Consider the following 13,408-nt stretch of genomic DNA (forward strand, 5'->3'; position numbering starts at 1 on the left):
ACAGAGCCTATAAGGGCGTCACCTCACCTGGCAAAGGGGTTTGCAGAAGTGCTTTAGGGTCGTGACATGGGCGATTCTCCTAGGTTCTGCAGCGCCCCATGTGGTCACAGAGGTCGCCGAGTGAAAGAAGGAGGCAGGAAAGTCTGCCTGAGAGATTTGACCGTGGAGGAGGGGCCACGAGCCACTGCAGCTGTCCTGTGAAACCTGTAAAAGGCCAGGAAACAGCCTCTCCCTACAGCTGCCAGAGGGAACACAGCTGCGGTGACACCACGACGGTAGTCCAGGGAGACCTGTGCCGGGTTTCTAACCCCCAGAACTGGACTGCGGTCATTTATTCCAGCAGCAGGGCGGGCCCACTGCTCCACCCACCTGCCCCTGCTGGCCTGTAACCTCCGGGACAGCTGCCTGGTCTTCCTCCATGTTGCACATCTCAGGTGGTCACTGTCCCTGGAGCCCAGGTACTTGGCTCTTTAAATAGAGAGTGTTAGACCGATCGTTGTGCCCCTGTGTTCCCCCCAAACTCTGTGAACCACCAAGTGGAGTTCTCTTGGTTAGGGGCTAAATGGGAGGGAGGGTCACACGAGATGTCTCAGGGCTTCCAGGACTGGAGGAGTGAACAGGCCCAAAGCCACGATGCCCCAGCGGTCAGGGTGGATACCCTGAAGCCAGGAATCGGGACTGGGGGGATGACAGCCAACAAGCCAGGGACAAACGGGCACTGTGCTGTTGTGTCTGGGGTTGCCACGGCTGCGTTTGGGGCCGAGGAAGGCCTCTACGTAAGTGCTTTAAAGTACCAAACTTGAGGTGGGTGGCACTTGTGTCATGCCCACACAGGTCACTGCATGTCTTGCCCAGCTGTATTGTGCTTTAAAGAGAAGTTGAGGTTTCGGGTATTGTGCAGGAGTGCTGATGGGTTTTCCCGATTGAGTCTAGCTTTTAATGAACCTAAATGCACATGCCACCAGAATCTCTAGTCCTAGAAACCGAACAAAAACACTTGAAAATCCAGTAAAATTTAGAAGATCTCAAAGTGTAGTATACAAAATTTCAGACCTGATTTTTTTTCATGTCTTTTTAAAAGAAAACTTTGTAACCCATGCCTGATAAGAATAAAGCCTTTTACTTTTTTATTATAAACATTCAGGCTCCAAGTGACCATATCTGACAGCGGAGACCAACAGAAGCCAGGGGCCTGTTCGTGGGCAAATTATCTGTATTTCAGACTCGATCCAAAGCAAACACTCTCTGAAGCCCTCAGGACTGCATTAGTCCTCGGCCGCCCTGCGCCCGCACTGGAACATGAGTGGGCTTTTCCATGAGACAACACTCTGTGTCCTTTGAACCACCTCCATCCACGTCCAAGTTCTTGGAGGCTTATTTAATGGATTTTTCTGAAGGAACGTTTTTGTTTCATCCGGCGAATGCTGCGGAAGATCCTGGGATGTGTTCCTTTGTAATCTGGGATTAGTATTTACGTGATGAATGGGGGGGGGGTGGAGAGTGGGAGGGTACTCCGGTGACTTTACTGACTTTTTTCCTTATATTTATTCTTCGAAGAAGTAATAGCAGTGAATTTGTGTCATTTACTAAATCCTTGGAAAGAATAAGCATTGAGAAACTTTCAATGTTAACTTTATTCCTCAATATCTGCAAGTGAACATGCTGACCCTCAGTTTAAAAACAGCAGGGGGGGGGGGGGGCAATGAGCCTCCTCAGTGGCAAGCAGCAACGCCACTCCTCCCCGGGGCCCTGAAGCCTGGTGGGAAGTAGCTTTAGGGAGGAATGTCTCCTGACTTGTCACTGGCTCTGAAAAGCAGTCGGTGCTAAACAAACACAGACCCCTCTTTGGAACCTATATAATAAACTCAGACACATTAGTTTCTGCTCATGTCTCCAGGCAGGGTCTGACCCCGGAGTCCCTGGCTGTGGGGGAGGGAAGGGCCAGCAGACACGAGCTCGCAGTCGTCGGGGCTGCGCGCCCCTACGCAAATAGACGTTGTCTCGTAACTTTTTGTTTTTATCAAGTCCCATAAGGAAGGGTCTGTCCACGATGATGCGAGATTACATTACACCGGTCCTCCTGCCGGTGCCGCCAACAAATGTGCACACCTACGGCGGTCCCCTTGCCCCCCCATGTGTGCGATGAGGGGACTAAGGAGAGCAGCTCCTTCTCTACCAGCTGCGGCAAGCTGAGGAGATGAGGCGAGAGACGGGAATGCACTTAGTAGGACTTCCACGTGAGCGAGACGACAGGGTTTCGTGGGAGAGCCGCCTTCTCTCCCCCTTTCAGCCACGTCAGAAACAGTGCGCATCCAGGCCAGAAGTGCTCACTGCGGTGATGAGTGAAACTCCGGTCTGATGCAAGCAGCAGATTAACGTGAATAAATAATGCCTTTGGAAAAAAATAAGTTACGCATGAGAAAAATAGACAAGATCTAGCAACTTACCAGCCAGGGCTTCCAAATTCTTATTTAGTGAGTGGCACCTCTTCCGTGCTCCTGGGCAAGGTAACAAGCAGAGCCTAGATCTCTAACGCGCTCACCCCTTGCCGGGGCCCCTGGAAGTCGGCCGTGCCCTCAGAGGGCTGCAGTGTCTCCCGGGCCCAGGTCCCAGCACAGCACTGGGCCTTGGAGGCCCCCCCGCTCTCCTGGCAGCTGCCCCACCTGGGAAGGTGCCCTTGGTGTATCCAGAAGGGAGCTGTGTTGTTTTTGGTCCGGATCCCAGCAGGTCTCGTGGGCTCTGTCTGGTTAGCCCAGACCTGGGACCTGAACAAAGTAGGGCTACCAGGGCCACGGCGGGCCAGTGCTTGTGCCCTTATTACACAGCTCTGATGGTTTGCTTTTCGTGGTCCCCTTGTCCTGTTCCTAGAAAAAGGCTAACATCCTTCAAACAGGTTTAAAGAGTCGAATGTTTCTTTGTCAGGTCACACAGCATATTCGACAGCAATCGCCAGGATCCCACGGGCCTGACGGCAGCTCTCCAGGCCACGGACCTCGCTGGGGTTCTGCACATGCTCTACTGCGTCCTCTTCCACGGCACCATCTCGGACCCCGGCACCGCCAGCCCCAAGGAGAGCTACACCCAGAACACGGTCCAGGTGGCCATTCAGAGTTTACGTTTCTTCAACAGCTTTGCAGCTCTTGACCTGCCTGCTTTTCAGGTACGGAGCATCGGCTCGTGTTGGTGTTAACCCACCACAGGCTCGTGTTTCAGTGTAGACCGAGGCGTGCGGTTCCTCCCCTGGTTGGGCCTGAGGAGTAGCTGTGGTAAAGGCAGTCATGATGCTGACCACATGTCAGGTTACTGTCTCCCGGGGACCTGCTGGGTGCTGGGCATGTGCTTTCTCATCCGCTCTCGGGACTGCCCTGCGGGAGCCCGTCTCACAGACCTGCCAGAGGGGACGTGTGGCGGGGCCGGGACGGGTACCCTAACTCTCTAAATCTGCTACTTAGGAATCTTCCATTGTAATTTCTTTCAATAAAGGCATTATCATCTCGTCACCTTTGAAATAGTAGGGAAATGACGGTGTCTCACATACACAGAGCCAAAATTAGGTAAATCAATTTGGTTGATAGGCCTTTCTGTGAGTGATTTAGCTGGTTTGTGTCCAGTGTAAAGGGCCCGTGTGGTCAAATGTGCAGACCTGTAAATTTTTATAGCTAAGGAAAGAAAAATTGCTTTATGCTGTGACAGTAGACCGTCAGCTTAGAAACGGATTTTTTCTTTTTCAGGTAGGAAATTTAATGTTCAAAAACACCCAGCCTTTGGAACCGAGAGAAATCAAAAGCTTATTTCTGGAGCCCTTCGTGCCAAAATAATATAAAAACCAAGATTTTCCCTCTCAGCCTCCTTGCCACGTCCAGCCCAAATGTGTCCCCTTTGGCCAGAGTCACCAGGGACAGCAGGGCGGTGGCGGAGACCGTTTGGGCAGCGCCTGCCTCCACCTGCAGGGCCTGCCCCGCCCGCTGCCCCGAGCAGCCTCCAGCGCTTGCGCCGCCTTCTCCTCTGTCCCTCGTGCAGCTCTGTGTTTCTCTTAATTCTTTTCTCCCTGCCTTTTCTTCTTCATCGTCTCTATCCTGACTCGCCAGTCTCACTTATTTTGCCATCGCTGTTCCTCGTTCTCCCCCCGGATCCCACTCCTCCTCATCAGCACGTGTGGGGACTCAATGTCCCCACTCTCTAGCACCAGGGCCGTTACCGCATCTACCAACAATCCCTTTACTGCTGCAGTCACTTTTGCACGTTTAAAAAAACAAGCAGACTTGGTGGGATGAACAACAGCCGCTGCATTAGGGTCAGCGAGTCCGTGGATGTAGAATTCGGACGGCTGGCTTGTCTCCGCCCCACGGTGCAGGGTGTCGGCGGAGAGGCCTGGGAGGTGGGCGGGTGGACGGAAGGGAGACGGGCGCGGGGAGCTCGGGCTGAAACCGCGTGGGGGCTCCTTCGCCCTCATGGCTGTGGCCCGGGGCGGCCCCAGGACCAGACTCACGGAGGCCTGTCGGCCAGAGGCTCCCCTGTGCGACGTGGCTTCTCAGAACACCGTCGTGTCTGCGTTCTGAGTGGGAGTGTCCTGAGAGGAAACTCACAGAAAACGGGTGGCGTTTTAGGGCCAGCGGTTGCTTCGTCCCGTGGTACCCGCCCTCGGTCGGTTCCATCAGCCCCGAGCCTGCCAGGTGCAAGGGGAGACGACAAAGTCCCCACCTCTCGGGGGAGCACCGTCAGAGATGCCGTCGGGGTGTTGAGCCGCTGCACTCTGCTCAGCAGAAGGCCCGCACAGGCACCACTGGTGCGGACGGCCCTCTGACCGGGCAGGTGGAGCTCGAGGAGCCACACAGCACAGAGACACGCGGCGTCGCGAAGCAGCAGGTGAGCTGGGCAGAAAAGTCGTTTTTATGATTGATACAGTCAGAGAGACTCATGTTCTGGTTCATCAGAACAATTTACGTGCCCACAGTGGGGTTTTTAGGAGCTACGAAGTGGGGGAAAGGACAGGAAGAGAGACCAGGCACAGCCTGGGCTGGACTGCAGGAAGATCGGAGACAGCGGTGGGTCTCCTGGGAGGACCACAGGACCTGGAGGACGGTGGGGCGAGACCTGACCTGCCGAAGGGCCAGACGGGACGGTGTGAGTCTCGGCGCCTCCCGAGGATGCAGAGCCGGTCCAGGGAGGCCCCGGTCCAGGGAGGACCCGGGCGAGGCGGACCTGACCCTGAGCCGCCGCTGCCGAGTCGTGTGACCCCGGACAAGTCATCTGAACCCCGAAGACTCAGAGTCTCCGCTGGGAACAGAGACTAAAACCACCTGACTCACAGGTCTGAGGATTAAATGGGATTCCACAAAGGTCCGTGCGAGCTAGCACATAGTGGGGCCTTGAGAAAAGTGGAGGGAGTCAGCGTGTGAAGACGAAGACTGTGGAGTTGGATGCGGAGTCGGATGCAGAGCCGGGAAGCCCAGGGTCGGAGGCAGCATGCCCGGCGCTGCCCCTCCCGTCTGCAAGGCCGGACAGCTGAGCGCCTGGTTCACGCGAGAGAGAGCTCCTCCTGCTGCAGTCACAGGCTGTTCGTCCCAGCGCCCTCCTCGCTGCGCCCTCCTCGCTGCGCCCCCCTCGCTGCGTCCCCCTCACTGCGTCCCCCTCGCGGCGTCCCCCTCGCGGCGTCCCCCTCGCTGCGCCCCCCTCGCTGCGTGCCAACGAGGCCGTCAGGAGACCTCTCCCCTGTCAGTGGAGTGTGACTTCACTCTGAATCCGTGCTGGCACAGACGGCCCCGAGGCCCCAGATACTGTGTAATCGCACAGTCTGACATTTTTCACAATTGAAGGTGGTCTCAAGAAACAAATCAGTGTTCTGACCAGGCAATTAATTCTGGCTAAAAAGGAAATATAGATTCCTTGAAAAATTGGTTTAATTTTTATATTCAAACTTACATGCCCCTTGACCTGCTCTTATCAGTGAAGGTTAAACAGAGGGCACTGGGTCACAGCATGCTGGACACAACTAATTAAATAAGGGCTGAGCTGAGGAGGTGTCACTACTTGATTTAAAGGAGCAAAGCCCTCCTGAAGTCTCTTTGGGGCCTGAAAAACATTTTGTCTCAGGGCAGTGAAACTGAAACAGAAAACGCTCAAATGTAGCGGTAACTTTGTTTCAACAATACTCACTCCAAGACTGGATTTCTCCCACCGTTAAGCAAAGTGCATTGATGGAGACTTGCAAGCCGCCACGTACCTGATGGCCGTGCTTGCAGCTGGACCAGAGCCCAGACCCAGAGATGAGGTGAAGACCCCGCTGCTCCCTCAGCCGCAGTGGGGCTTCCCCCCGGGGTGGGCCCAGGGCGTCTTTAGGGCTCGCCTCTCCCCTCTGCCCTCCTGTCGCTCTGTCTGCCTGACATGTTTATTAAATAGAAGCTCCGGGCTGCGCAGACAGACCCGGGCCCTCCTCCTCCCACGTGCCCACCACCCACCGCCCTGTGCCTGTCTGCACAAGGGGCCCCGGAAGCCTCAGAGCTGGGGGCTGCAGTGGGGGGGTTCATGGTTTGTATGGTTTGTGTTTGGGGGAGCGGGTGGGTGGTTACTGGGGTTTTAATTCCTTCAGGAACCTTGGGGAGCTGGGAGCTGTTCATTCGAGTAGTAATTATTTATGTTTTTTCTATTTGAACATAAGTAAATTAAATTTGTATTTCTGTCCCTGTGGAGAAGAATATATTTTGTCCTTCAGGGAAAAAAACATTGGAAGTTAGCTAAATGGTAGATTTGCAGAAGATTTTTAGTATTTTGATATTTTTTTAATTTTTTTTCACAGTAAGACTATTAGTACAATGAGGAAAAAAAAACTCACTGAAAGTGGAGGAAACGATCACACGTTAGGTGCCTTGATCTATTTGGTCGGCCGTGCTCTCCTTTCAGCCCCTTTTCAGGGTCAGTGTTGCCTGTGTCACAGCCACTTGTCAGCCCGAGTGTCCCCGTGCTGGCCTGCGGGGCATCGTCGTATGCTTTCCCGACACGGTGGCAGCAAGTGCGCAGGGACCCCCCCCCCCGCGCCCCGGGGCCCCCCGGGCGGGGCTCTGACGGCTCCTTGTCTTTGCCAGTCCATCGTAGGGGCCGAAGGCCTGTCCCTTGCGTTCCGGCACATCGCCAGCTCCCTCCTGGGCCACTGCAGCCAGGTCTCCTGTGAGAGCCTCCTGCACGAGGTCATCGTCTGCGTGGGCTACTTCACTGTCGGCCACCCGGACAACCAGGTAAGGGGCCCCGGCACTGCCCCCGAGCGCCGAGACCCGGAACGAGGAAAGGCAGGCCGGCCTGCTGGAACCCGTCTGTCCCGCGGGGGGCCCGCTCACGGGCTCCGGGGAAGCCTGGAAGTCTCTGGCTGCTTCCCGCCAGAGATGTGACTCGCACTAGATTCACGCCAGGCCTCCTCCTAGAGCTATGGAAATAGCATGTTTGTGTAAAATGGCCTTGAGCTGCACAGGAGCATCTGCTGCCTCCCCACATGGGTACTGGCGCCCTGCGCGTAGACTTTCTGATGAGGTGTAGAGTGCATCTCTCCACTCGGGTCACTTTGTGAGAAGGACTGGAGCCGGGTGCCGTGTCCTGCAGCTTCTGGCCTCTGCCTGGGTGGCTGGAGGCCGCCGGCAGGTGCGGAGGGGAGCCTGAGAAGGCAGGACGTGGGGCCCTGCCCCTTGAGTCACTAGAGTGGTTTGCTTTGAACTCTTTGGAGTATTTGGTTCTTGAGCAAGATTTCTTTTGTAAATGGGGTTCTGCTGCTTTTAGAACTTGGAAGATCTGCATTACGGATTTTGTGAAAAAATAGTAAAGCACCATACTTCCCTTTATTTTTCAAACCAGAGATACGGCATAACTGACCTGTCCAGTAGTAATTCCTGACAACCTCACTTCTCCACCTTTATTATCTCATAACCAGGAGGCTGTACCTCCTGCCCGCCGCCACCCGTCTGTGAACACTTTCCCACGGGCGAGGTCACACTGTGCGCTCGAGTCCCGCCCTGTGCACCGGCCCCTCCGTGGGCACCGTTCCTCATGCACACCCGTCCCAGTGTCTGTGTGGCTGCATCTCGTGCGGCGGCTCACAGTCGGCCCGACAGTTCCCGCTTTGGGTAGCCCACCACATACACTGTCGTGACAGCTCTGCCCCCGTGAACAGGTGCACCGTGGCCAGTGCACGTGCGGTGGCGTTTTGCTGTGTGCCGTCTACAGCGAAAAGTTCGGTTCTGGGAGCCTTAAGGACAAAGCTGCCAGTTGTTTTGCCAGCAGGAATAAAGACCGAGGAGCTGCCGTTCTGCAGCCCTGGGACACACGTACCCGTGTGTATGCCTGGCTCGGGAGACACGGGGGTCCTGGGAGAGCGTGGATGATGCGTGTGTCCTGTGAGCACCAGCCCGACCGCAGAGTGGGGAGGAGACGTCCCCTGGGTGACGCCGGCGCCAGCAGGCGCTGAGGGATCCCAGGGAAGCCGACCTCGCCCGGGGCAGGGGCACTGCCACCGCTCTGACGGGCAGGGTGGTGCTGCAGGCGGGTCGTGGGGCAGGGTGCGCAGTGCCGGGAGCGCTGCCCGGTGCCACGGGACTGCAGGCCTGGAAGCGGTTGGAATGGTGCGTTCATTTCCTGTGACACACATTCACCACCAAAAAGAAGCTTTTAAAAAAAGTGGGTGACACTAGATGATCTCCCCGTGAGTTTGGTGATATTTTAAAGGCTGAGCCTGAGCCACAACCCGGCCAGCGTTCTGATCTGGGAGTTCCGAGTGTCTTGTGGGTTTTCAGATTCCCCTGTGCTGCTCCAGGCTCTGCCCCCCTCCCCCCAGATGGCTCCCCCTTTGATGGAGGGGTCAGCACGGACTCACAGGTGAGGTGCCAGGCGCTTGGCCCTGGGATGCCACCTGGAGCCGCAGCTGTTCCCGCCTGCACAACGTGTTGGGCTCAGGCTTAACTCGGTGAGTCACGGAGTGGGAGGGTGGGCGGCCTCACACTGGCTAAGATGATAAAGCTCCTGTCCCCGGAGAGCTGGGGGGTTTTCTGGAACTGAAAAGCTGATTGTTTATTTTCATTCTAAAATCTTGTTTCATCAAATTCCCGTTATACTCCCTCAACCCAGTCGCTTGCTAAGTGAGCGTTTGCGGAAGGGATGTAATCGGTGCGGCTGTGACCTCTGACCCCAGCTGCAGTCACAGGCCACGCAGCCTTCACCCCCGTGGACCGGCCCTTCCCGTCACGGGTGGGGGAACAGGCTCAGAAAGGAGAGGGAGCTGCCTGGCAGGGCCCAGCTCACCTCTGTTGTTAAAAACGTGAATTTATTTGGCTGCTTTGTCTAAATCAGACAAAGTTCAGAGGAGGCATTATAGTGCCTAACTCATGCAGAGTTCCTGCATTATTAGGCCGAAGTCTCGGATCTGCAGGCCCGGGCGTCTGCAGGAGAGCCCTGGTTTCCTGTGGGGGAGCAGCGCGGGTCTCTGTAAGACGGGCGTCCCGAGCTCCCGCGGCAGCGCCCTGTTGGCAGCTCATCGCCGTGTGCCCCCTTCAGTCCTTCAGCCGGACTGGGACTGGTGGGCACAGCCCCCTGAGAGCAGAGCAGGTGCCCCTGTGGGCGGGGGAGGGGGACCCGTCGCCTGCTCCCTGTGGGGCTGCTGTTGCTAATGAAAATGTTGTGTTAAATCAAAGACTTCCTTGCATTTGGTGGCACTTCCATGATTATTTCTAAGTTTCTTCCCATTTAATTATTACAATGGACATAATTAGTGTGTGCTGTGAGCCTTTCACTTTATTTACATTTTATATTGGATAATTAAATGTGGCCTGATAATTAAATTAGCTCCAGTGACAAATGATAGGACCGCCTGCATATGGCTGCGTGGGGAATAGGCACCTCGCATGTTCATTAGGGAGCGCCTGACTTTCTCATTTGCAGAGACCCATGGGCTGCAGCTGTCAGAGCCCGAATCTCTGAGGAGAGTTGCAGGGTCTCTCTGTCCCCACCGGCTCCCCCGGGGAGAGTGCGTGCCTGTCACGTAACCATCTGCTCTGCACGGACCGCAGGCCCCTGCAGGCTCCTGGGAGATCAGACCAGCGACCACGCTGGACAGGGAGGCTCTGGAAATGGGGTCTGAGCGGTGCGATGGGCCTTGTCCAGGTCTTTTGTAATGTGGCAATTTAGTACGAAAACCCAGACATTGATCGGCCGAGCATCCTGAACGCTGCACGTCGTTGTCCCCCCTCGGCTGCTCGCCTGCCGCGGACGGGAGGCCGTTCCCACAGGTGCACAGGGGTGCACAGGGGAGCAGAGCCGTGTGTCCACGGGGGCCCGGCGTCCCAGAGCCCGAGGCCGGTGTGGGGACCCTCAGGGGCAGCCTGCTTCCCGCCCAGACCCTCCTGCTTTACTCTGCATTCTCCCAGGCAGAGGGTCCGCGGTCACGCCCACTGGGCGAACTCCCCTGCCCCGTCCTGAGAAAGGCAGGCGCTGGGGGTGGTCAGAGTGGGGCTGCCAGCCTCCAGGGCCTCTGGCCTCACAGGGAGTGCGGCCGCTCGCTGCAGCTGTCACCCGGGCACTCGGTTTTCCGTGTTTTCTCTGTGTGATAAATGCTGCGCCTTTGGTGAAATAAATACATATCGTGTCTAAGGAAGAGCCCAAGAATTTCAGCAACGCAGCCGTTTTGGAGTTATTCTCAATATTACAGTGCCAAAGAAAAATGCGGGGTTTTTCCCCAAGGTAGAAGAATAAATTTCCTAATTAGAAATAACCTCCGCTTATACATTTTATTTGTTCAGTGAGTGACCTGGCTGGTGTTACAGTGGAGACACTTGTCAGTTTGCAGTTTTGTCTGATTGTGGTAAAGGTTGCCCATCGTACAGAATGCAAGTGAGGTGCTTTTTACCTCCTCATCTCTTGGGTGACTTTTCCAGCTCGAGGGTGGTTCGAAGTGCCACGTGCTCACGTCGGGTGCCTCTTTCCCTGCGCAAAGCCTCTGGGAGATGGTCAGCAGCCGTGCCCCTGGACCAGCACCCGCCAGGGCGCTCTGGGGCCTGGCTGAGAAAGGGGCGTTCTCCCGGCTGTGGCTCACCGAGTTCCCACAGGCCCTCCCGAGAGCGGGCCTGCGGCAGCAGTCACGGGGCCACACTGGGTTCATACCCAGAGTCCGTCTGCGGCCGAGGATTTGAAGTCGATCTTTGACGGTGCTGCACGCCGGACGCCATGGAGGATGAGTGTGGGCTCTGAGGTCAGCGGGCTTGGACATCCCTCTGCTCTGTCCCAGAACGATGACCTCGGTTGGGTCCCTGGACATAGAGCCTTCGTGTCCTCACCTGAGAGCAGGAGCGTGCCGCCACAAGACCCCAGGTGCTTGTGTGGGACGGTCCGGGGCCGGACTCGGGGGGACGCTGGGGAGGCAGCCTCGGCCCCTTCCTCTCGCCCTGACAGCCCGGCCCGGGGCAGCAGACGGCACGCCCGAGTCACACGGCGGCCGTGCTCCACACAGGTTGTGCACCTCGGCCAGCGCTCCGTGCCCAGCCTCTCACTGTCGCACCTGGAGAGCACCGCCCCGCACTCCACGGTGCCCCGGTAAATACCTGCTGGATGAACTGTCGGATGCTAAGATCATGCGTCACTCCTCAGGCACAGCACCGCAGAAGAGGGTCCAGCAGCCCGGGAGTGGGGAGGATGCAGCCCTGCTGCTTCACAGGTCAAACCTCCTGAGCCGACTCTCCCCTGAGAATGTAAGAGCTGTGTCTTTGGTGCTATGGACTACTGATCTTCGAGTCCGCTCTAAGAGAAACTTGTTCGTTTTGTTATTGCTGGAGCCAGTGGATCTGAAACCCACAGGAAATTCCGTTTCATGTCCCGCAAACCCTGTTCTGAGAAGACAGCACCGCGCAGGAGCACGGGTCCTGTCCCGAGCCCCCGCCCCTGGAGGAGGGGACGGTGAACGGGCAGCTTGCTGTCCCGAGTGTCCCTGTGCCCGGACGAGCCAGAGACAAGGAGGCCCGGCTCACAGGGCGGCTGTGAGAACGGCGCACGCCCTCGTGGCACGGAGGCCCCGACACCGACTCCCGGTCGTGTGCGCCGGCGCCCTGGGGCCTGAGCCCGCCAGGTGGGTGGCGGTGTCACGGCAGACCTGCCCCGGCTTCCTGCGACTGGGGTTTAAGACAGAAGACGGCCTCCGGCAGGTGCGTCCCACTCCCAGAAAGCCCGTCGTGGGAGGGTCTGCACTCAAACGCCCAAGTCACCATGTTGCTCGTTTGAACAGCGAGTCTCCTGAGGGCAGTTTAGAGGGTTTTTCTGAAATCCCTTCGGGAACCTTCGTGCTTTCAGCAGTTGCCGTGCGTCTACCGGGGCCACCGGGGGGGCGGGGGGGGGCGGTCTCTGCTCTCAGGCACTGGCCGCGGTGCTCCGGCTGGAGGGGAGGGCGGGCCTCGCGGTGGGCTCTGGGCCCAGGCGACTTCAGTCCTGTCCCGGCCATCCCACCAGCGCCCGTGCTGTCCAGGCAGGGCACTCACCTGCCAGGTGCCGCTTCTCGGCTGTGAGACATGGTCGTGCTGATGACACCCCATGGTGCTCGTTCTCTGGCCAGAACAGGTGCCGCCTCTGTGATGTCCCGGAAATCATCCTTGTCCACCTCCGGGCTCCCCGCTCACAGTGGGGAAGGTGTGCAGCGTCCACCCTTCAGCTCCAGCACTGGCCACCACCCCACGGAGGCGTCTCTGCTGCCCGAGTGCCCCAGCTGTGGAGGCCCTGGAGGGAGCTCGGCCTGTCGCTGCCCGTGGGACCCTCCGTGTGCCCAAGGACGCGAAGCACCAGGGCCCCTCCTGCCGGGGTCCCTGGGCTGCCACTGGGCACGCTGCCGTGGCCCAGCCGCCAGCTCCATCCCAGGACACGCCTCTCAGAGTGGGACACTGACCGGTGATCGCCAGATGCTTGTCAAGAAGGCGGCGGTGGGGCGGGGCGGGGGACCTCCGCTCACCACCGCGGGCTGCAGGAGTGGGAGGGAGGCAGACCTCACACCCGCGTAATTCTGCCCGGATGGGCCGCTGTGCGGCTGACGACACGGCAGAGGCAGAGGTGCTCCGAGATCGTGTCAGGAAAAGACACTGGGAAAGACGTCTGACATGAATCACTCGGAGCAGTTAATGGGCCTTAATTGAAACCTTATCCTACTGTACTCAGAGCAGGGAGATGAAAGCCAGAGAAATCCGAGAGACCATTTATTTCACTTGAGAAAGCAGTAAACTGAACTACAAAGAGACCGGACCACTATTACATTTTCATCATTAAATAACGTTGTCACAGGCCAGCGCTGCGTGCCCGTAAGGTCTCCGAGGTGCAGGCCCACGCTCCCTGCCGCTGCGAGGAGGTGGCCGGGGAGTCCTGCGCCTCAGCGCCACAGGGGCTCACCCTGCTCTCACGCCGC

At 57.5% G+C, this 13,408-nt stretch overlaps 1 protein-coding gene across 4 annotated transcripts in view; it reads left to right on the forward strand.

Annotated features, from left to right (window-relative positions):
• Positions 1 to 13,408, forward strand: part of SCAPER (S-phase cyclin A associated protein in the ER) — a 144,372-nt gene that overhangs the window by 116,765 nt on the left and 14,199 nt on the right. For all 4 annotated transcript variants that reach the window (XM_028502379.2, XM_036013194.1, XM_028502377.2 and 1 more), the window contains 2 exons: positions 2,923 to 3,160; positions 7,083 to 7,232. In XM_028502379.2, coding sequence (XP_028358180.1) covers positions 2,923 to 3,160; positions 7,083 to 7,232 — 388 coding nt within the window. The remainder of the gene's footprint in view (positions 1 to 2,922; positions 3,161 to 7,082; positions 7,233 to 13,408) is intronic.

This window comes from Phyllostomus discolor, chromosome 12 (genome assembly GCF_004126475.2).
Source record: "Phyllostomus discolor isolate MPI-MPIP mPhyDis1 chromosome 12, mPhyDis1.pri.v3, whole genome shotgun sequence".
Taxonomy (NCBI): Eukaryota; Metazoa; Chordata; class Mammalia; order Chiroptera; family Phyllostomidae; genus Phyllostomus; species Phyllostomus discolor.